A 24,787-nucleotide genomic window follows, 5' to 3' on the forward strand; every position below is an offset into this window, starting at 1 on the left:
ATATTAATTATTTCTCACGCCAACCTTGCCGAAGACCGGGGTGGGTGATATCCAATTATGCCTGTGAGTAACTGGTTAGCGCCTAACCTTGAGTGTTATTATCATAAAATAACCACTTCCCCAGCAGGAAAGTTACACTCTGTCCTGGGTGGTTGAATCACTGCAAATGATACATACCAAAACGATTTCAATTAAATGGTTTCCCAGCGATCTGTTCAATGGTAAAGGAAATAGGAGTTGGAATAAGACATTTTTTATACGCGGTAGTCTTAAATGCGCATTTAACCTAAGGAATTGAAAGCTTAAATTAAGTTAGGCTCAAAATTGAAAATAACAGTTTCCGGCTCATTCCCCCATCCCTCCTCCTCTTTGCAGTTCTTGTGTTCCTGATACTTGTTGTTGTACGACAAGTCCTGCACTCTGAAATGCCTCTTTGGTTATTACTCTTCAAAAGTCTTTTCAGCTTCTTTTGGCCTCTCACGATTATTACGATCGCTGTCCTTGCACACTATGTGGAAAAGGGTGTTCATTTTCCACCTAGATGAGAAGGCCTTTAACTGGCTTGTTTTTTTATCACACCATGGAGAAATAGCGGTTTTTCGAGAGCGGGTTGCATGGTTCCCACAATTCCAGAAACTTGGACTTGTTATCCAGCAGAACAAGCAAAAACACGATATTCTCATGCCTTAGTCGCCTCCAAAGTAAGATAACAAGCCCATTACATTAGGTATTCCATAACCTCAGCCCGTCCCTGGGTCTATCCAGCGAAGCAAAGGAGGATGCAATCTCTGGAAATTTACTGATAATATTTTCTGAAGCATGCAGAATACTTTGTAATTCTTGTTACCAAACATTTAAATGAAAATTTTCAAATACCATGAAAGGACTATTTTTATTATTAGAGTTAAAGACGACTCGTAGTCCACAAAATGAGCGAATTGATTGCCACTCATTCTGCTCATATTCAATTTCCTGTTGCAAAGGTTACAAATGTTTCTCCGAAGATTGTTTTCCATACATGGACAGAAATGAAACACGCCACTGGACTTTAAAAAAATATCTCGTCGTGATAAAAATAAATTTGGTGCCAAATTTATTTTTTGGTCTCCAATAATGCATAAATTTGACACCAAATTTATGCATTATGTTCCTAGACTCCATGTCATTGTTATTATGTATTTTCAACATATAAAATCATTAATTTTGCTAGATATTCAATACTACTTCACAGTATAGTACTTAATAGTACAGTAGTATTTAGTTTTTAAGTCGATTCGATTGATGAAATCATATATACTATGTACGAGTATACTCGTTTTAAAAAGTATTGGACAATCGCAGGCCCAGGCTTAATCCTGGAGTACGAGTTAACATTTTGGCTTAATGCTGGTGACTACTTCTCTGGAGGTTACAGGGATCAGGGTTACTGCATTATCTAATAAAAATTAATCACTTTCAATACTTAGGCTATATCGTAACCTTAAAAAATCCAGAATTCCCAGAAATTGTGAGATTTCTATATTATACCCCGAGGATTCGGGATTTATAAAGTTCTATTGTACATAATTTTGTAAGACAAGAAAAATTGATAAAGTGTATCCACAAAAACAACCCATTACATCAAAAATAGAGCAGAACTGAGTTTTGCCATTTATTAATTTACAGAACTTTAAGAACCAAAGTCTGTTATGTAGAAAAGCCGATTTATAACTTGGGTATAGTTCAATGATCAGTAGAAAATCATAGACAATGGCGGTCCAGCGACTTCCTGATGGGATGGATTAAGAAATGTTCCGGGGAATTCTTGAAATTTTATCGTCAATGTACCAGAAAAACAAAAATAAATAAATCCACAATATTTTTATCATGGGAAGGTACTATAGCCACTTTAGTCCCTATTTGGGGGTGCCATTGATCACAGATTATGTAAAACCATTTCACGTTTACACTACATTCGAGATGATTCGATTTTCACGTATCAACAGGAGGTCGATTGTGCAGAAGTGCCAGGTTGCTTTGTTCACAAATATATCACGCGATAATCACAAGAGGAAAATTATGCTTCTGGAATCGATTACGTGACTATTAACTGCAAAACAACATCCCAGCCAACAGGTTCCATAATGACATGAATATGAAAGGGATTAGCAGAAATGCGCAGTGAACTAAAGCAAGCCCAGAAGACAGAATTCCTGGTGCCTACTTAACAGCGGAAAGAGGTTTTATTCCATTGCTATAAATTAAGTTCCCCTTGATGCATAAAAGTTTAATTCGCAGCTGTTCCTTTGAAAATCTGCTTCAATCTGAGAAAAGTCATCTAGTCAGATGAATTTTGTGATACTGGTTGGGACATGCGCACTGTTATGTGGGCGTGTTTTAGTTCATCAAATAAAAATAGGAGGCATGGCGGGCCATCTTTTATTCAGCCCCTGTCAGAGAAGTAAGTGGCTGATTTTCTTGATCTGTTTCGGCAAGATAGACTGCCGTTCCTTAGAAATCAAGATGCCTGAACACGAAGGGAGTTCTGTTGTGAGCAACAAAGATATGGCTAATCTCAAAAGCAGGATGGCTACGACATGGCGTCCGTCCGATCGTGATGAGATAAAGATTACCAATTACACTACAGGAAAGCAAATGAAGGATTTCTTATACAGGCGTTCTAGGGTAAATATTTTATAACATATTGCATTAACTTTAAATAGTTAAATTAAATTAAAACCATAGCAGAACCTCATAAATCCGGCACCTGTCGATTATTTCTCTAGTTAGTTGCTGTAGGATTTTAGGTGCATCAGCAACTTAGGCCATATTTCTCCGTACATATATGTCTATAAATTTCGTGTATTCTTTATTTTTGTGTTTGCTGAACGCGAAATTCGAGTTTCCGGGCCATACTACCTTCACATGAGACCAACTAACTCAGCCACTTTGTGAAAAAAAGGCCCATAAAACTTCCTCGCGTCATCGACGGGATTCGAACTCAGGTAATTTCACCAGGCGTGTGGGAAAGAAGGCGATTACACCAACTCTGCTAACCGCGAGGGTTCATTTTGCGAGCCATTCAAATACTAGTTCATAGACACTGTAGTACTTCGTAGTATGTATTTATTGCTGAAATCATATCTCACCAATAATACCACTGAAGAACATAAAATATTGTTTAGAAACAGAAATAATACTTACATTAAATTGGCTATTCATTTAAAAGTAAACCCAATTATTTGTATATAAAGTCCAGCACTGCCAAGTAACGATCGTTGATGCAATTTTGTGTCTAGTGGAGGAAGTTTTGCATTTCAAGTATTCAATTTGTCACGATTCGGTTTTGAAGTGGCACGCGTCATTACTGGTGAATAAACGCAATGCCGAATACCATTGAACAACATGTTTTTTACTAGAATTTTACCTGGAAACGAAGTCGTACAGTGAATGTCAACAAAAATGTCATGAAAAATTCTCTTAACACTAACGGTCCATGAAGAGCTGTAATTTTCTAGAAAATAAAGAAGTTTCGTGAATGCGCATCAGTTGGGAATAAGGAACATGAAAGAAGGCTTAGACATGACACTTTAGACGATATTAGGCAAACAATTTTGCAATCTCCAAACAAATCTCCGAAACTCAGCATTCGAAAGGTGATATCACTTGGTTTAGCTCATTTTGCTATAAGAAAACACCTAAAAAATGAAACTGGCTCCAACAGAACGAGACCACCTGCCATACCGCATTCGATCACTGATATATTGCAAGGGTTTTTTGTGAATCGAATAACATCACAAGGTCTTTGGACATAACGCTTTAGACTCCTGATTTCACGTCCCCAGACTTATTTTTTATGGAGATTATTAGAGCAGAAAGCTTACAAGAATACAAGCTTACAAATTTACTTTGTTTCGTCTCTCGCAACATGATCAAAAGAGTGAATTGTGTATTGTACTTATGGAGGACACTACAATATAGAGTCCACAAGAGTTTGTTACTTTTAACATTTGCGCACTTGCTGTAAGAATTAAATTCGCACATAAGTACATAATGTATGAATGCGTGTGATAGTTGCTCCTAAGAAGTTTCGTCTGTCCATCCGATGTGAAGAAAACAATTGTCTTCAGTTTGATGGATCTAAAGTAATTTCGTTCTTTGGCTTCCTTTGTATAATATTTGTTCGTCAGAGCTTCATAAGGGCTTAATTATGTTGAAATGGCAGATCTGCGCATTTTGTCATTGTTCAGCTTCTTAAGCTGAATGAATACTGGATTGAATACCTCCATACTGATCTCCGGTTCACAAGTATCCATGAATGGATACATGTGATCCAGATATGTCGTGCTTCGCAATTTGGATCTGATGGGAAGCATGTCGAAATAGCTTGCATTACGCGACAGAGGTCTGTCGAGGATATTTCTGATATTTGATGAGTCAATATTTCTGGATACTAGATGTGTCGGGATAACGAGATTCCTAGAGGTGACACGACAGCTTCGTGAGAGAATATTAAACTGGCAAGCAGGACGGATTTCGAGATGATATTTTTAAGGCCAGCTATCGTACTCAGCCATTTTAAGAGCCAGTATTCAATGGATAAGAATGTGAATTGATGGAGAGGAGCAGAGGACCAAATGACCGAGGAATATAGGGAAACTGAGGACGATTCAGCAGAGATGATAATCAGGGTTGTAAAAGCTGGAGATCTGTTTGGCCGCTCGTATTAGCTAATTGGCTATGCTTTCGTTCTAGTCACTTTAAAATATGATTTCTTTGTCTCAGGTGGTTCCTAAATAAGTATGTGGAGTGACTGTTTCGATAGAAGAGTTAGCCATTATGATGGTCACCCCATTGATGTTTCTCTTCTTGGAGAGCCCAATAGCATAGAGACAATCATCGAAATCTTGCAACTGTTCACTGCCTCTGTAGTGTTAACGGAAGATAGTAAGGAAGGAAGCCTTCTTCACATTATAGAATTTCAAGTAGCCAGCTTAGTGGTATAAATACGTGATCAGCAATGAATAGATAAAAGAAGCTGCAAAGAGGGCGGAGGAAAGAACACCCTCCGCCTAAGGGACTCCTCTATAGCAGACAGTTCTATCATTATGATTATGATTTCCAATTAACAAGATCATTGACCGTAGAGGATTTTTCAAAAAACGAAAAAGATTCCTGGAGATTCTCAAGTAATCCCCTAGTATGAAGCAGAGATTAGAAAAGGACAGATTTTCAAAGGCCGCCTTTATGTTGAGGAACACCTTATGTTGAAACCTTAACACTTTAAGGTCGAGAAACACCTCAACCTTGCGTCGAGTTGCTCCTTATTGCTGAAGGCAGGTTCAATTCTGAAAGGTATATCAATAAGGTAAGTGACAGTGGATGGTCATGGAATTACATTATGAAGGCATGGTAGAAGACCTCCTCAGAAAGGATGGGAAGTATGGATTTTTCCATGATTTTCAGAAGAGCGCAGCTTACAGCGCTTCACCTACCATTAAAGTGCATTTTTGTTTAGTAGATCTCAGACAAGGACAGCAAGATTTTAACTCCCAGAAAATCAGGTTTTTCGTCCAGAAAAACAGGCAAACCAACCAAAGAACACACTAAACACACGAACGTGTTTCTCCGTTTTTATGCGGTTTTGGGTTAGACTTTTTTTGGAACAGGTTATTCGATTTAGGAGCATTAGCATCTAAGGCCATATTGCTCCGTGTATACTATCTGTAAATTGGGTGTGTTCTGTGGTCGATTTTCTGTTTGCCGGAAGAAAACCCGAGTTTTCGGGAGAAAAAAACCATACTACCCTCGCCTTAAACCGACTAACTCAGCCACGTTGTGAAAAAGTATCATAAGAATTCCTTACGTCATCGATGGAACTCCAACCCAGGTCTTTTCCACCTGGTGTTGGGAGACAGCGATTCTACCAACTGTGCTACCCACGATGGCTTTGGATCACAGGACATACAGTATGTATTCCAAATGACAAAAATGCTGTTTCGAAGACGCAGTTAAAGAAGGGAATCGGCGATATATGTACTACATAGTACGTATATCGCTGATCCCCTTATATAAAGTTTATCTAATCATTTCTTATTTGTGATCCGAAGAACACGTTCCTTCAAATGGCTATTTTTCGATGTATTTGATTTGCTAATGGTTCAGTTTCCAATTTCTTCGGGGTAGAAAATAAACGTTAATAAAACAGAAATCCTCTCGCTCTCTCACACACACACACACACATCAGTAGTGACAACACTCTCCAATGAAACAGTTGTAAAGAAGTTGTTCGATGTGAGTTGTTTGAAGATACGAAATCGCAGTTGTAATGTAGCTAAAACTACGTTTTAGCTACATTACAACTGCGATTGATTTTGCAAATTACAGCTATATGACCGTTAGTCACACAGCGCTTGGGTTAGATGATGACTTTGACGTCACTAGAACAACTGAAAGTAAAGAAATTTAGAAAATCCCCAGTGTGGTGGGGCAGTTGGAAAAATGCACATTCGATTAAATCTGTAATCTCTTGCTTAAACATAGACTTACCGACTCGCTCAAATAATGCATTTACTTCGCACATCTTCGGCCCTTTTGGGGGGGGAGGAAGTTGTTCCACAGCGGCCAAAGGGGAACTGACATGCTAATGAAATGAGTGGAAATAATGTCAGTGAGAATCGACGGTTCCAGATACTTTTCAATAGATGGCGTAAAAGAATGAATTTTTAATGTCATAATTTTTATAATGATAATAATAATACAGAAATAATAATTTTATTCTTCCTATCCATTTTGTAATAATGAAATTGTCTGAATTTACAGCCGATCACTTGTGAAAAATCCTATTGTGCTGGAGCATTAATGGCTGGCCAGTCAGGAATTCTTCTACCTGGACCTCCAAAACAAAAAGAAGTTGTTCTAGAAGAAGCACAGGAATTTCTAGAGCAATACTACCTCTCCCTCAAAAGGTTATGTTATCTTTTTTCATCTTTATAATTACGTTCATAAGGTAAAAGCAAAAAAAAAAAAAAAAAAAAATGAACATGTCAGTATATTACCACTATTCTCCCTTTGCTGTTTCGAATGTAATGCTGTACGCTTTTCTCTTTCTAGTCAAGTCTAGTGTTATAGCCCTTTGCTATTTGGGAATGTAATCTGCTTAGTTCCATATGTCTGTACTACAAAATATATTTCAGATTTCCCTTATAACTGAATCCCCCCCCCCATTAAGACTACCACCTGTGAAACTAGAACAGTCTGCACTGAAAGATCCGGTTCTGCGGCTGGATTTCGGAAAATGTTACTCGGTATAGAATCAGAAACTTAGACCTTTGTCAAGCTACCAGTTCGATATTTATCTAGAGCATTAGCTCGTGTTTCTGAGACACTCAGTCTCGCCTAGCCGAACAGTACACCCTGCATCTAGCGCGCACACACACACAAACAAATTGCCAGCAGCTAGAGAAAGTTCTGCAAATATGCGACAGTAAATGCAAAGAAAAAGGCCGTAATTTAAGAAGCGCTTCCACTTGAAATCATAATTACGTTCAAGTACAAATTTAAATAATAAAATATCAAAATAAGCACTAATGAATTACCTTTAAAAAGATCCCATTAAAAATTACACTAAATAATTTCCAATTTATTATCTAATAATAATTGTTTTCACTTCAGGCACACAACTCCCAACATTTAACTGTACTTTATAATCAACAGCAGTGAAAGGCAACACGTATTTACAGCTCTGTGATGTAATAAACTAACCAATCGTAGTATACTTCATTATTACGTAGGATACTACATTTTAAAAAAAGTTGATAGTATACTGTCACAGTTTACTTCTTTCTTCCTGAATTTTTATAACAATTGAAATACGACAAGTATTTAATTCCTGCTGATTAATATAATAAGGAAATAGTAATAATTCATGATTTATATATTTAGTAGACTGATAACAAAAACAAAAAAAACAGAATAACCTTTATGTGCAAACGAAAACAAGTTCATTTTTTCACTCAGTACACGACAACAATATCCATCTAAAATATACAGCATACGATTAGCCTATGTCACTATGTGATATGTATGAAAAATAATAATAATTTTTCCATCCTTCTGTTGGTCCCATTTCAATGAAATTTGGGATGGCTTGACAAATATTTCTAAAAGAGCAAAATATAAAATTTCGTTAAAATCCATCGACTAATAGTTAAGTTATTACACCGATGAATAGACAGACAGACAGACGTGGCAAAGACAAGTAAGCGCTTTATGCACATATGCTTGCACACCTCAAAATCAGTGTTATCTACCAAAATATTGACTATATATTAAAAAGATACTCCAAAATTGAGTTCTGCTTATATCGCTTTCCCATTGTTTAGGGCAGAGGTTCCCAAACGTTCTCGGTTCATGGTGCCATTAGTGGCCCTGTAATTTTTTCACTGCACCCCCGGGTCAAAAGAAATAACTAACACAGTGGTTTTCGACCTTTTAATAATCCGATTCTCTTTGTGTGTATATATATATAATATTAAAAAAAATGTTATATGATAGTTATTATAATAATATAATTATAAACAAAATTACAATTCATAATGCAAATTATATAAACTTATATAATAATTTTATTCTTTATATAGAGGTACTAAATAAACATCAATCATAGATCACTACAAAATTAAAAAGATACGGTACAATGGATACTGTTCACCTTTTCATAATGAAATAAATATATAAATTAAAAAAAAAAAAAGTTTAAGTAACTTAAACCCAAATTACATGGCACCCCTGGAATGTTGTTGCGGCACCCCCGGTTGAAAACCACTTGTTTAGGGCTAATACCCTGGAATGCACTGTAACGGAAGTTTACTGTTTACGAGGTGTGGCAATAAAGTTTCCGAACCGATGCAATAAAAAGAACAAAGAGTGAAGGAGCTCAAAAATGCTTTTATTTTATTCAAAGTAATTGAACAAATGAATGTATGCACTTTCAGTGAAGGCGCCCAAAGAGATAATGTTCAGATCTGTGGTTACGGTTTTCTTTGTCTCCAATATCCTGAAATCTTTCTATTGAGGGCAGTTTTCATTTTGGGAAAGAAAAATTCCGCTAGTGCTAGATCAGAAATGGATAGCACATATGTATTGACACGGTCCTCCTCACACCGGGTGGAAAAGCACGGGTTCGAATCGCCTCGATGACGCGAGGAACCTTTATGGACTTTTTTCACTCCTTGGCTGAGTTAACAGGGCTCAGGAGTATATAGCAAGGATTTCCCCCAGAAAAACTGGAGTTTTTCTTCCGGCAAAGCAGAAAAATCGACCAGAAAATACACACAATTTACAGACATAATACACGTGGGTAGTTTAAGTGACTATCTAGGTGACCCATATATAATAGTCTAGTTTTTTAATAGTTTTAGTGTTAGATCAGAAGAGTAGGATGGTTGACAGTGCAGTTTCATCAGAAATGTCTTCCCAAGTGTGGAATGGGTGAGGGCGCTGTTGTGCAACAAGAACCAGCTGCCTTTCTCTCGAAATTGCGGCCTCACCCGGAGAGTGCGCTTCAATAGTCTTTGAAGCACCTGTACCTAGAACGCAGCATTGATATTCTTCCCTTTACGTACGATTTCCTTGTAAATCACACTCAGTTTGTCGAAAAACATGATCAGTATCGCCTTCATCCTGGACTTCTGTAAACGAAACTTTTTGGGCTTTGGTGATGATCTTGAAGTCCACTGCATGCTCTGACGCTTCGTCTCTGGGTTATACTGAAATATCCAACACTTATCTCCAGTGACAATACAGTCGAGGGAATTAGGATTGTTTTGACAAGCCTGGATGAAGTGTTCACATGATAACACTCCTCATTGCTTCTGCTCATCCGTGAGGCTGTGTGGCACAAATTTTGCACAGCCCTTCCTTTGCCCTAAATCTTCATGCAGAATTTTACGAATCGTCACTTTATTCGCCACACACAAATCGCCACATTTTCTCGCAACAATATCAGAGTTGCAAACGTAAAGATTTAAAGAATAAAAGAGGTTGACGGGTATCCACTCCTTGGATCATGTAGATGACTTTTATCAACCGATGAAATACCACCGCTTTGCTTATTGGAGGCTTGAAGTGGTGAAACCCATGTTTAGTCTCTAGAGCAAAGTTTCCGGCATCCCCCTCCCCCCATACTTCTCCTTCAACCCATGCACGGTACTAAGTACTATAGGTTTTGATACCTTTCGTGTTTGGGGTTTTCATAAATAAAAAAAAAAAAAAAAAAAACATCCTCACGCCCGCCTTTGAACCACTTATGCCATTCTAACAAGAGTACAATTTAACGTTTCATCGCCATAACATTTGTATTAACATTTCATACGTTTCTATTGTAAACTTCCCCATTTCTCTAGAAAATTTGAAATTCGTTCTTTGCTCCTTTACAAAATCGTGACACAGAATGTTACCGCTACAAATGAAAGTGGTTGTTACTTGCAACCTGTTCACCTACTGGAATTAGTAGAGGCATATGATGCAAGAAAGCAAGCTTATACAGCATCAGCCAAAAAAAAGAAAGACAGGATAAAACCTTCCCATTTCACTGATCCATTCATTCCAAATGTTTGTCTAGTTCTGACTTGAATTTATTTAAGCTATCAACTTCCACAACGACAGATGGAAGTTTGTTTCAGCAATCAACTACCCGCTGGCTAAAGGTAAACTTCCGCACATCTATCAAAACACAGTTTGAATATAAGCCCTCTCAGGTTTGTAATCTGAGCAAGAGGAAGAATCCCATTAGCATTGAGCCTGCTCAACCCATTCAAGGCCTTATACACCTCAATCAGATCACCTTGCAGGTGTCTAGTCTCCAGATGCTGCAATTTGCAAAACTTTATTTTCGAACTCACAGAACATGACCGCAAAAACACCAGTCCAGGAACTTTATTGCCACAGTATAGTCCCATTCACCAGTGTCTTTTAAGTATTTTACGAACACAAACGAAATGGTACTGAGTGGGAGTGAGCTTAGCGTACCGCGTTAGATATATGCATAAGGAAGAACTAGAAAAACTATTGGATGGAATGAATAGGTGAAATTGGAAGTGTTGGGTTTTTTTTTTTTTTTTTTTTGGGGCTGATGCTATATAAACTTGCTTTCTTGCATCATTTGCCACCACTAATGTTAAGAAGTCAAAGTCTGTTACAATCATGTTTCGTTCCGCCCATACACTTAGTAAAACAATTAATCGATCAATCACATTCATGACAACGTAATGCATAAACACGAATTTCATAGTACAGTTGGAAATTCAGTAGAGAGAATTTTCCTGGGTGGCTCAAGATCATTTCACTAGCTATTCCGCGACGTATTCACACTACAATTCCACACTTTCTCATCAACGAACTGTTGGTGTAAGGAAGGCATTTTGTAACGCTGGATACAAGCACTGCCAAGGGAAAAGGATTTATTGTTGTTGTTGTTGTAGAGTTTTAGGAATTTGATATGTATGTTTTAAATAATATCGCTTAGTTTTGAAAAAAAAAATCGTGAAAACAGATATTAATAATAATTGTTATAAAATACATAAATATATAATAATAATCTTTATTTATAACTAAACATAATTACATGTGTAAAGTTTAATTCACGTGTTATTATATATATTTAACTTATAAAATAAATTGAAATAAAATGACTAGATATAAATAAATTGAACTTTTCCGGCTTTAAGTTCTGAAATTTTTCTTATCACGTCGGGCATATCTAAACTTTTAGCTAAATCGTCTTGTATCGAAACTAATGCTAAATTATCCAATCTGTCTTGGGACATTGTACTACGAAGATAATTTTTAATTTAGATTAAATTTGGATTGTAAGAAGTATTCTTAAAGCAACCACTACGTTTGGAAAAGTGGTGCATAAATTATTTTCAAAAATATACTCTAATACTTCCGTTACTCTCAAATCTGTTTTTAAAATATTTTTAAGTACTTTTAATTGGTGGTCATGTCAATGGCATCGATATCCTTTTCGTTCTTGATATAGTCTGTTAATTTATTTTGCAAATCTTTACATTTTAGAATTTCTTGATCGGTTACTTGCTTTAAATTATGTGTCATATAAAAAATTCAAATCATCACTATGTGTTCTTAATAAGTCAAACCTGTCTTTAAGATAATTTATTGTTGTGTCTATAATGAAAAATTAATTTTAAAATTTCACTGTGCATCGTTTATGCCTTCATCTGGATTTTCATAATCAAATGATTTAAATTGAATTTTCTTTTTACGTCGACGTATAAGAGAGACATCAAGAAATTTAGTTTCGGTTTCCAATATTTCGGCTAACTGTTTTGATTCATTAAAATCCACTATCAGATCGTTTACTTTGTAATTAGATCAATTATTAAATTGATCAAGCGAACACTTTCACTACTTTCTGCTACGATTACTGGACATGTTGAAGATGTTGATGGTTCTTCGAGACTTTGAAAGTATTTTAAAATAGCACCTTCTGATTTCTTTATTTTCTTCATCTTTTACTTTTCTTTTTTTACGATATTGCGCACCGGAAAGTCGTTTTGTTTTTCGGTAAGTCTGGCTGTCTTTAGCCATAGCTGAATATTAAAAAAAATATTTTCTATTACTATCATAATACCACCACTTTGCTTATTGGAGGCTTGAAGTGGTGGAACCCATGTTCAGTCTCTAGAGCTAAGTTCCGGTCGGCCCTTCCCTATCTCTTCCATCATGCAGTATGATTGATGACTTTTGAGGTTATGATGAACATCGTGGCGAGATCCAATATTCCTTACATTTCGAGGGTACAGCTCTAAAACGGTGTTCGCAGGCCGGCCGCTAGTTAGTACACCGAACCGAACCTATTGGTAACTCTCTAGGAGGCTTCCGGATCAGTTAGTGTATAATCTTGCTACCTCTACTCTGCCAGATAGTGACTGGAGGGAGTCAGAGTAGTGTGTATGCGGGGAGCATTGTCGAGGCCACGTTATGTCAAGGATCTGGGTAAATTCTTACCATGTGTACGCCATATCCAAAAAATTTCATTACTTCATACAGCATGTCCCACTCACTTTTTCTTACTATTGAATACACCATGAATTGTCAAACTAATAGAGAAAGCTTATCTGTGAAAAGATCTAAACCTCCCAAGCACTTCCTAATTCATTTCACAAATATACGTGGTCTGAATTCTAATCTCAACAATGTCCATTTCCACTTGCAGTCTGCCAAACCCCATGTACTTTTTCTGACAGAATCTCAGTTATCGGTTGATTCAACTACTCTCATCTCAGATGCCAAAATTATTCGTTGTATGATTCCTTTCGCCTCAAAGGTGGTACTTGTGCATATGTCCGTTCTGATATTCCCTGTCAGAGACTTGGCAATTTGGAATCTCCTCTCTTTGATCTTCTCTGGTTTAAAATCTCTCTACCTCATTGTGTCAAATTCATCTGATGTCTCTACCGTTCTCCCAAATCCACTGATCACTTGGAGTTCTTTGACTTCATCTCTTTGCAACTTGTCTTTCTCCAGTCCAACTTTCCTAACAGTGAGGTAATTTTCCTTGGTGATTTTAATGTTCACAACTCCAGCTGGCTTACGTTTTCTAGTCACACCGACCCAGCTGGTCGAGATGCTGAGGCTTTTGCAATTAATAATGACCTTGCACAGAGTGTTCATTTAACTACAAGAATACCGGACAATCCTAATCATACAGCCAATACGCTTGATCTTTTTCTCACAAACAACCCTTCTAAGTACACGGTCGAAGTGAGAGGTCCTTTAGGCACTTCAGATCACAACTTGGTGATTGTCTCTTCTCCAATGGAACCTTTATCTCATGGCTATTCCCAATCCCGTTTTGTTTGGCATTACAAGAATGCAAAATGGGATGACCTGCGAGACTTCTTTTCTTCTTTTCCTTGGTCGGATTACTGTTTCAAAACTTCTGATGTCAACGTTTGCTCAGATCGTGTCAGTGAAATTATTCCTCCAGGAATGGAATCCTTTATCCCACACTCCACTTTAAAATCTCGTCCTTTATCCCACACTCCACTTTAAAATCTCGTCCTTTATCTAAACCTTGGTTTTGCAATAAATATGTTAAGGCTGTACAAGAGAAGAATGTTGCATATCGTAATTGGCTTGTTTATAATTCTTCAGTTTCATTTTCTGCCTACACCAAAGCTCGCAACAATTGTAAAGCAGTTATTAATCAGTCCAAACTAGAGGTTCTTGTCCTAATGGTAGCCGAGCATTCTGGTCTCTTGCCAAAGCTATTGGCCGCAACTTTTGCCCATCTCTGTTCCCACCTCTGTCCAAACCAGACGGTTCTGTTGTCACTTCAGCTAAGGATAAAGCTGACCTGCTAGCATCCCATTTTTCTTCCAGCTCATGTGTTAATGATCTTGATAAAACACCTCCCACCATTCCCAACATGCTCCATTCAATGCCTCCTGTGGTCTTCCGACAAAAGGATGTCAGAAGGATTTTGACGAATCTTGATGCTAAGAAAGCTCCACGTCCCGATGGTATTTCTCCACTTGTTCTCAAAACCTGTGCTCCTGAACTTACTCCTATTCTTTGCCGCCTTTTTTCACTTTCTTATTCCAAAGGTGTTTTTCCTTCTGCTTGGAAATTTGCTCATATCCAGCCAGTTCATAAAAAGGGTGACAAATCCCTCACATCCAATTATCGTCCCATTGCAATTACTTCTACTCTTTCTAAAGTAACGGAGAAATCAATTAACCGCCAACTCTTAAACCACCTAGAAACCTTCCGTCTGATCAACGATCGCCAGTATGGATTCCGTCAGTGTCGATCTACTGGTGATATTCTGGCTTATGTTAAGTATTTATGGACTAATTCAATGGAAAAGTTCGGTGAAACACAAGTAGTTGCTCTTGGCATCTCAAAGGTTTTCGATCGTGTTTGGCATAAAGGTCTTCTAAACAAGCTTCCATCTCATGGTTTTCTAACTGTTTTTAGTAATAGGTTATCCAGTTTTCTCTCTGATCGCTCACTGAGGGTGATGGTAGGTGGCTCTCTGTCTTCTAACTTCTCCACTAATGCCGGTGTCCCCCAAGGTTCAGTTCTTTCCCCCGCTCTTTTCCTCTTGTATATTAATTACCTTCTTCCATTGAATGGAAATCCTATCCATAGTTTTGCCGATGATAGCACATTGCATTCCACTTTCAATTTTGAGAAACCTTGTCCTGCTCAATCAGCTTCAACTTCTCGGAAATCTGCTACCAATTCCTTAAATGCCGTTCTCCAGGTAATTCTCCAGTGGGGCAAAGACAACTTAGTTGATTTCAATCCTTCTAAAACAGTCTTGTCTTATATCTTGCAAAAAGGATTCTTCTGCTCCTATGCTCATCTTTGGTGACACTGATTTCTAGGCAAAATGATATATCTCTTTTCGGGATTACCCTGACTTCTAATCTCTCTTGGCACAAGCACATTACAAATATTGCTTCCTCTGCATCTAAAAAACTTGGTTTTCTTTTTCGCTCTCTGCATTACTTTTCTTCCAAACAGCTGTTCACTCTGTACAAATTGAAAATCCGCCCTACCATGGAATTGCCACATCTGGGGCAGTGCCCCCAAAACCTCTCTCAGGCTTCTTTATTCCATTCAGAAGAGGGCAGTTAGATTAATTAATGATTCATCTCTAACAGGGTCTCTGCACTCGCTTTCTCATAGACGTACTGTTTCTGCTGCATGCCTCTTCTACAAATTATTATTATTTTAGGGTTGCCCGTAATTAAATACATTAACCCATATTTGTGTCTGTAAATTGCGTATGTTCTATGGTTGATTTGCCTGTCTTGCTGTACAAAAAAACCCCAGTTACTGGGGAGAAAAACCTTGCTATCTACGCCTGAGACCAACTAACTCAGCCACGGAGTGAAAAAAGCCCATTAAAGTTCCTCGCGTCATCGATGGGAATGCCTCTTCTACAGATACTTCCATGGGCACTGTTCTTCTGAATTGGCTTGTATAATTCCCGCTCTCTCTCTCTCTCTCTCTCTCTTTCAACAGTCCGAACACGTGCCGCCACCAGCCAACATCCATTTACTGTCCAACTTCAAACTCACAGAACCAACTTTTCATCTGCCTCATTTATTTATTCAACTGCCGTTTTCTGGAACAACCTTCCTTCATACGTATTCCCTGAAAATTACAATCTACAGAAGTTCAAGTCCAATGTCAACAAATATCTTCTTTCGTCTTCTCAACCTCCAACACAAGCACGGTACTAACCACTATAGGTTCTAATACCTCTCGTGTTTGGGGTTTACATAAAAAAAAAATAGTTTAAATATATAAATAAATAATATACATACATTTTTCAGTTACGAAAACTCCCCTGCTGCAGGTAATTTGACGTCAATATTAATTTAAGTAAATAGATAATTTATAATAAACTTAACGCTGATAATATTTATTAAATATATTTTTAATATTCTTATGTAATACACTGCACTTTAAAATAAAACTATTAAATGTTAAATTTCAGTTCATCGTTAAACGAGGTAATACTGTATAATGGGCTCAACAACTACTGATATACGAATGAAGAATTAAAAAAAAGTTACGGGTTCACTATCTAATCATTTTTAAAAATCGTTTGTTTTGTTAAGTATTAAGCTATTTATTGTGTAAATAAATAAAATTTATTTAGACGACCAGAATTTCGTATTTGTTATGACAAGAATTTCATTATTTGTATTTTCTTTATTCAAATTATGCTTAGATTCTACATCATTTCGACCGCCCGTGTTCGTCGCACACAGGGTTGGCGAGGCCCTGTGTGTGTGTCCTGAGGTCGATTTTCTATTTTTCTGGACGAAAAACCCGAGTTTCCGGGGGGGGGGGAACATCTACCCTGAGACCGACTAATTCAGTCACGTTGTGAAAAAGGCCCATAAAAATTCCTTCCGTCGACGGGATTCGAACTCAGGTCTTTTCCACCCGGTCTGGGGAGGACGGCTATCCTACCAACTGTTGTACAGCCCTCGTGGAGCGAAAAAGGGTAAACAAAAGATGAGAGCAATATTAAGACTGACACAGGGGTATAATTCCATAATCACATGGAATGTTTTCAGTTTGATTTTTTGGATCAAATATAACAGAATTTTTGATTCTAAGAGAGACACAACGTGACTGTCGTATTGAATTTTTCAATAATAAATTAATAATAATAAATAATGAATAATAATAATAATAATAAATAATGAATAATAATAATAATAATAATAATAAATAATGAATAATAATAATAATAATAATAATAAATAATGAATAATAATAATAATAAATAATGAATAATAATAATAATAAATATGTACATCGCATTGAGAATAATAATAAATATGTACATCGCATTTTATATCCCGTATTTTTTCATCATGTATTAATAAACTTTCATTTTTAAATTATTATTTATTTATTTTATTTTTTTACTTACGAGGCGCAATCTTTGTGGAGCCCATTGGTTATCTCGGTCACCGAATTTCAGTCCAAAATAAGAACAATATGCATTCTTTAATTAATTAAATTCTGCAAGATCTTGTCTTTGCTTGAGGACTACTTACATAACGTCCACAAATATAGCAAAATACGTTCGGATTGTTCAAACGCGTGAAGACATTGCACTCACTTTTCAGCACAAGTTTGACACGATAACCTCAAAAATGAACTGAGCTCACATTGATAAATACTGCTGCATGGTCAAGAAACAAATGATAGAAGGCAGTGCTGCCAACATATGCAGATTTAGTTTAGAAATTCCAGAATTTACTCCTAACTTAATACATGAAATAATACAATTCATGATATCAACTTAAGTGATTTGTAAAAAACCATAGTGATTATCTTTATTTGAATATTACGAAGCATGTGAATAACATGTCAGAAGTGTCGTCAATAAAATGAGTGAATTCGAAATGCTGGTTACGAAAAGTAACGCTGACATAACAGGAGTTACGGAAACGTGGTTCCACGCAGAGATAGGAGATGATGAGATTCAGTACCGGATGTATAATGTATTTAGGAAGAATAAGGAAAATAGAAGGGGTAGTGGGGTCATACTTCTTATCAAAAACAGCCTGAGCGCGACGAAAGCTTTCCCGGATTCAGGTGTTTCTATGCTAGTACAGAATCTGTATGGTGTGAGATAGTTGGAAGCAAAGGTATAACGAGAGTGGGAGTAATCCACAGGCCAGGTGATTGTGAAGATTATGATGAGAGCCCGTACATGCAAATGAATGGGCAAGTACGCATCAATATCTTATTATGAGTGATTTTAAGGCTGTAGCCAGTTAGCGGTACACTCTTCAAAATGATGACAAGAAGCGTGGGGAACAGTGTTGCCATTTTAGCGGTTTTCCCGCTAGATTTAGCGGAATTGCTTCAGGTTTAGCGGATAAAAATATGAAATAGCGGATAGCGGATTTTTTAGCGGGAAGAGTATAAATGTTTAGCATTTTATGTATTTTGGCAATGTAACATTTATATTAAGAAATATTAAATTAATTGTTTAATTAATTATTTAATTAACAATAAAAATAATTCATAATTGAAATAGTAGGGATATCATATTTCATAGTTTTTTTTTTATAAAGCGAAGAATCGGTTTTATATTATTCTGGATTTCCCTGAGGAGAACCCCAACAATTTTACGTAGTTACGCTCGCGGTCAAACGACCTGATCATTGGGTCATGGCTTTAAATTGTTGAATCAAATCTAAAAATGTGGAAAAAATTCTAATGACGCCTTTTTTTGAAACAGCGAAGGAATGGCATTCGATAATTTTTCTTCGTCGTATTTGTTTGGCTTCCAAGAAATGCGATCCGAATTACCGACATCTCTTTCAACGTTTCTAATAACCACAGAGCAATAAGTAATAAGAGTAATAAGTAATAATTATTTCTAATAACCACAGTGTAATAATATCTTAGTATAGTCAGTCCTCGTATAGCACGATAGTTGTATTCCTAGAAACTCTCGTGCAATGCAAAATCGTGCGTTTAGTAAATCCACCAGCCGACGAAATCAATTCAAATATTTATACAGGGCCATAAACGATGGTGCAGATCTGAAAAAGATAGTTCTTTAGTGTCAAACAAGGTGGTTATCCATTGAAGTTGCTATAACAAGAATTTTAGAACAGTATATTGAATTAAAAGCCCATTTTGAAATAACTCGTTTGACTGACAAATGTTATACTGCAGAACTTCTTTATTCAATGTTCAAAGATGAAAGTAATTTAGCATATCTTTTATTTTAAAACCTATCTTATCTGAAGTACAAAGAGTAAACAAATCTTTTGAATCAAATACTGCCGATCCTACATTATTACTACATGATTTAAACATGCTATTGTCGATGATTGCCAATAAAATGGTTTTACCAAATACATATATTGAAAGGATAGAAGAGGACATTAATAATTATTTAGACCCTAAGCCATATTTAGGTTACCAATTTGAAAGAAAAATAAATGAATTAATAATGAATAAACTTATCACAACAACAACAGATGAAATGGCAATAAGAGAGAGAGAGAGAGAGAGAGAGAGAGAGATGCCGTAATTTCTTGATTTGTGTCAACAATTAAAACAACGCCTTCCGGACAACATAAAAGAATTAGAAAAAATGTCATTAATCTCAATTAACAATATATTAAAGCAACAAAAAGAACCACTGATAAATTTATTACAAAATTTAAAATTGTCTGAAGTAAAAATTGAAAAAATTGAGCAACAGTATATAAACATTACTCTCGTTAAATGGGAAAACATCAACAATACAATGAAGTTTTGGTCAGAAGTTTCGAAATATCGAGATGCAAGCGGTAAAAATCCATTTAAAGAAATTAGCGAATTTGCATTGGGTATTTTAATTTTGCCATTATCCAATGCAGATGTGGAAAGAATATTCAGCAACTTAAATCTAGTAAAAAACAAAACACGCAACAGAATGAGTGTTGGCACGGTTAATGCAATCTTATCAGTACGATACGGGCTCAAAAGAGTTGAAAAGTGTTGTAAAAATTATGTTTTACCTGAAGAAGTGCTTCGCAAAATAGGTCCACAAGAAGCATATGATGAGGCTGTTTGAATTTCGAAATTTAGATTTTTAGATATTGATTTTATATTAAAAACAGAAAAATAAATAACTATTTATATGTACTATTTGTTTGTTTTTATTCACTACAAAGTACAAACAAATGAAAATTTAAAAAATTTGGCGGGTCAAGTGCTAAAAATAGCGGATTTTGAGTATGCGGCTAGCGGGAAATATTATTAAGAGTTGGCAACACTGGTGGGGAAGGCAGCGATTGACAGGTTGTGACTCCGCCCACTCACGTATCTCCTTCTGTTTCTGGCGGACATCACGTGACACGTCATTGCAGCGGTAAATGCGAAATTCGTATCGTTTCGTAGTCGGAATTGCTTTCTGGGTTTGCTGGTTATGTTCGCTTGCTACATTGTGTCGTCCTGAGTTAAAGAAAAGTGAAACTTGGAAATGTTGATAAATTGTTTATATTTTTCCTTTACATCTTAATTACCGTAAGTGTCCAGAAATTAATACAGTATTGGGTTAGCTTGCCACGTGGTTCCTCGTGTCGTCTCTCCAGTTCCATCCTGCGAGTAAACTGTTTAGTTGTTTTTTTTTTTTTTTTTGGCGTCACATTTTGTTATTTCGTTTTGTGTTTTTTTGACCTTTGTTTAATTCCAATGGAGCAAGTGAGTGCGAAAATGTTTCATGGTTTGCAAAGGGACGGATGTAAGACTGTGGTTGAATGGTGTATGAGTGTGAATTTGATTGCTTCTCGGCATAAGTGTTTTCAGTGTGGATGTTCGATGAAATTGGACGTTACGTATCGATTTTATTATTATTATTAGCTACACAGTGCAAGGAAGCCTGAGGCTTATGCTGCACCAGCCAAAAAAAAATTCCGAATGACCCTGAGAGAGTCAGAGTTTTTCAGAAGTAGAAGGGAATCACCAAGAAAGAGATGAATGATGATATCCAGTTCAGGACCCTGGGTGTGCTAAGCCCATACTCACCTGATGTGTGCCCCTGGGGAAGGCGCCTCAGTAGCCAGGTTAGCAGGAGCAGCAGTGGTGCGTAGCACACGCTTCTTGATTAGTCTGGGGTTCGAGCCCGTGACCACTAAATACGGAGGATGCGGAAAAGTCAGGGAATGACCACCGCATATCCCCGGAGCAATATGGCCTTAGTTGCTAATGCTCCTAAAAACCAAATAACAAACAGCCCTTGGGGGTAATTTTGAGTGGGTGTGTAGGAAGGGGCCAATCCTCATCAAGTTAAAAGGTCTGTAAGCAAGGGATCATGGTTTTATGAAAGTAGACTAAGAATGATTGAGGTGCTTATTCTCACCCATTATTAGACGGAGAAGGTACCGTGTGAATATGTTTTGAGTCAGATGGGTTTTAGTCAAACCACTGTGTGTGTGTGACGTGCAGTTTTTGTAGAGAGCAGTTTTTGTGTGTGTGGAGCTGTGTTTGAAAGAAAGGAGTAGGATATGAGGCAAGGGTGTGGTGATTGAAATTGATGAAAGTAGGTTTGGAAAGAGGAAGTATAATATAGGAAAAAGAGAGAATGGTGTTTGGTGGGATTGAACGAGGCACATCACGGTATTTTTTTCAGGATCGTTGAAAATGGGAGTAAAGAAGCCCTCCTAGACATCATTAAGACTTCCATGTTGCCTGGAACGACTATCGTTTCCGACTGCTGAAAGTCGTATGTTGTCTAGAGGATGAAGGTTATAGCACATAGCGGTAAACCACTCGCTTCATTTTACCGATCCTGAAACTGGAGCAAACACCAACAGCATCGAGAGGGCGTGGGGTGCCATTAAACGGCAACTGCTGTCAAGAACAGTGATGGTCAGTTCGACTCGTACCTCGGAGAATATATATGTATGTGGCGGCATATGCACTCTGGCAGCGAAAACCGAACGATGGCTTTCCTGCAGGGAATTCGGGAATTATACAAGCCCGCATGCCAGGACTGATGAGGTGAGTTTTCTTTTTCAATCTCATTAACCTAGTGTTGTCAGTTGTTACGTTCTTTAAAAAAAAAAAAAAAAAAAAACTAGCATATTGTGGACATACAAAGAGGAATTTTTTTTATTGTTAATTGCACATGTTAGTCAACTTTCATTTGTGTTTAGTGAAAAAAAAGTTGTTTTTACCCGACGTCGGGAAGGATTCAAGCAAAAACCGATAGTTGGGGAAAAAAAAACAAAAAAAAAACACGATTATACGAGAGGTTATGTGTTTAATCGACTTTCGTTTTGTTTGGTGAAAAAAGGTGGTTTTTATACGACTTCAAGAGGGATTCAAGCAAGAAAAAAATTGCTCTTTTTGTGTTAATTTTTCTTCATTTTAACTCTGAGATGTTGTTACATAACATTTTTGACCTCCTCGAATAAATTGCATCCCTGTTACTTGCTGCTCCCAAAAAATTGCCGTTTTGCCGTAATTTCGTTGTTTCAATGGAGCTTTCAATTCGTTGTTTCAATTTAGCTCCGACATACTGTTATGTTGCCACGTGCAGTCGTCGAGAAAAAGAGGGTGAACGCAGTGAGTGGGCGGACTTACGAACCGTACATCGCTACTTTCCCCCGCTTCTTCTCGCCGCCATTTTGTAAGGGGTACCGCTCTCTGGAGTTTTACCGATTTGAATTTGCCTCTATAATAAAGTGACCAGATCCTATGCATTCCAATGCGGATATCTGAGGGGGGGGGGGTCAATATAACGCATACATATACAGTATATAATTTTTTTTTTACGGTACCCCTCGTGTTACTCTACGTAACAAACAGAAGGTTGCGTGAAAGATGTGAACTGAAAATAATTGTAATTAGAAGGGTAAAAAAACACTTATTAGAGGGATCATGTTTTTAATCGATTTTCATTTTTGTTTAGTGAAAAAAGTTACGTTTTTCTGTGAAATAATAATAATACATACTTCTTTTAACAATAAAAACAAGGGAAATCAAATAATATAATTAAATATATTCAACCTGGGGGGGGGGGGTCACATCTGGTGAATATGGGCTTGGCACACACAGGGTCCTGAGCTGGATATCATTCTTCTCTTTCTTGGTGATTCCTATCTACTTCTCTTCTCTCTCTCTCAGGGTAACTCGGAAATTTTTTGGCTAGTGCAGCATAAGCCTCAGGCTTCCTGCACTATATGGCTATTAATAATATTTTTCTTCTGAGTGAATTTTTCTTAATAATTTTCCCTAAAATTCTTCACAAGAATTAGCAAAATGGCATTTAAATTTTAGTATTGCTTTCAGTGTTTCTATGGTTAGCTGTGTTTTTGCTGATGTCCACGGCTTATTTACTATCAAAAAAACTCTTTCTGTTGTACCATTGGTTCCTGGCAAACATAATGCAAATGATTTGCATTATTTGCCATTAAGTATGGAGACTACATGTCTAATCCGGGACAGTTTGCAATGTGAGGCAAACAACCGAAATCTGAGACGTCTGATCACTTTACCTCTAATTGATTGGAGCAAATGGGAAGGAAACTCCACATGGGGGAAAAATTGTTAAATCAACTAGATGATTTTGATTTGTAACAACAAGCAGGGAAAAGAATATTCTAGGCCTCGTCCTCACCCATGAGCCAAATAACATAATAGGGCTGACAGTACAGGAACTAGTAGCAGGAAGTGATCACGGAGTTCTACAGTGGACGATGAAGAGAGAGAGGTAACAGTAGTAAAAGGCAAAGGAATGGGTTATAACTTCAGAAAAGAAAATTAAGATGCCTTAAGATGTTACACGACCTTTATTAGCTGGGTAGGTATTGCACAGATAGCGATTACAATTGAATTATTGTATACCTTTTAAAACATTAATTAAAGAAACCTTGAATGAGTATATACCATTAAAACAAATACTCCATGAGGAGGATTCCAAGGTGGATGAGTAATGATGTTGCCAGATTACTTGAGCAGAAAAAGACAGCATGGAAAAGTTAGAGCAATAAAAAGTACTGAAGCATATAACAGCTACAAAGTGATCTGTAATAGTGCCACAGAAAAGGTTAGGCTGGCAAAGGCAGATTATGAGAAATCACTGACAAAGAATGCAAAGAGTGGGAATAAGGAATTCTTCACATAATTTTTTACGTCCAATTTCTTACGTCCAATAAATACAAAGAGGAGGAGGACAAACCAGAATGGACCCTTATGTAATGGATGTCTGATAGTATTAGATATCCCAGCTGAAGTTGCAGATGAACTCAGCAGTTACTTTACATTGATATTTACAGAAGAAAAACCCTTAATGTCAATGAGAAATTCTGGGAGTGAAGTCGAAAAATATGTATTTAACGATACTGAAATTTTCACATGATTATTTAATGAAAAAACTAAAACTTTTGAGCCTACAGACCAGTAAGGTTCCTGGGGTTGATGGCATATACCTTATAATTTTAAGGGAGGTGGCAAGTGAGTGCATTGAACCATTGAGACTAATTATGAGAGCATCACTGGACTCAGGAGTGATTCTGTTGGATTGGAAAAGTGCCAATGCATCTCCAATACATAAGGGTGGTTCTAAGGGTGAAGTGAGAAATTACCAGCTGGTCAATAGCAGAGAAAATCTTGGACGTAATGATCAAGGGTGGAATTCAGGATCATTTAGATAGAAATGGAATTCTGAAGGAATCTCAGCATGGTTTTGTAAAGGGAAAATCATGTTTAACAAATGTGGTTAGCTATTTTG

General features: G+C 36.9%; 1 protein-coding gene across 1 annotated transcript in view; it reads left to right on the plus strand.

The window, feature by feature from the left end:
• The first annotated feature begins 2,449 nt into the window (after positions 1-2,449).
• Positions 2,450-24,787, plus strand: part of LOC150085834 (nitric oxide synthase, inducible-like) — a 137,793-nt gene continuing 115,455 nt past the window's right edge. Inside the window, exons 1-2 of the mRNA XM_090374711.1 lie at positions 2,450-2,664; positions 6,802-6,947. Coding sequence (XP_090230837.1) covers positions 2,503-2,664; positions 6,802-6,947 — 308 coding nt within the window. The 5' untranslated portion in view covers positions 2,450-2,502. The remainder of the gene's footprint in view (positions 2,665-6,801; positions 6,948-24,787) is intronic.

This window comes from Mastigoproctus giganteus, chromosome 5, assembly GCF_048544385.1.
Source record: "Mastigoproctus giganteus isolate SK-2022 chromosome 5, ASM4854438v1, whole genome shotgun sequence".
Lineage (NCBI taxonomy): Eukaryota > Metazoa > Arthropoda > Arachnida > Uropygi > Thelyphonidae > Mastigoproctus > Mastigoproctus giganteus.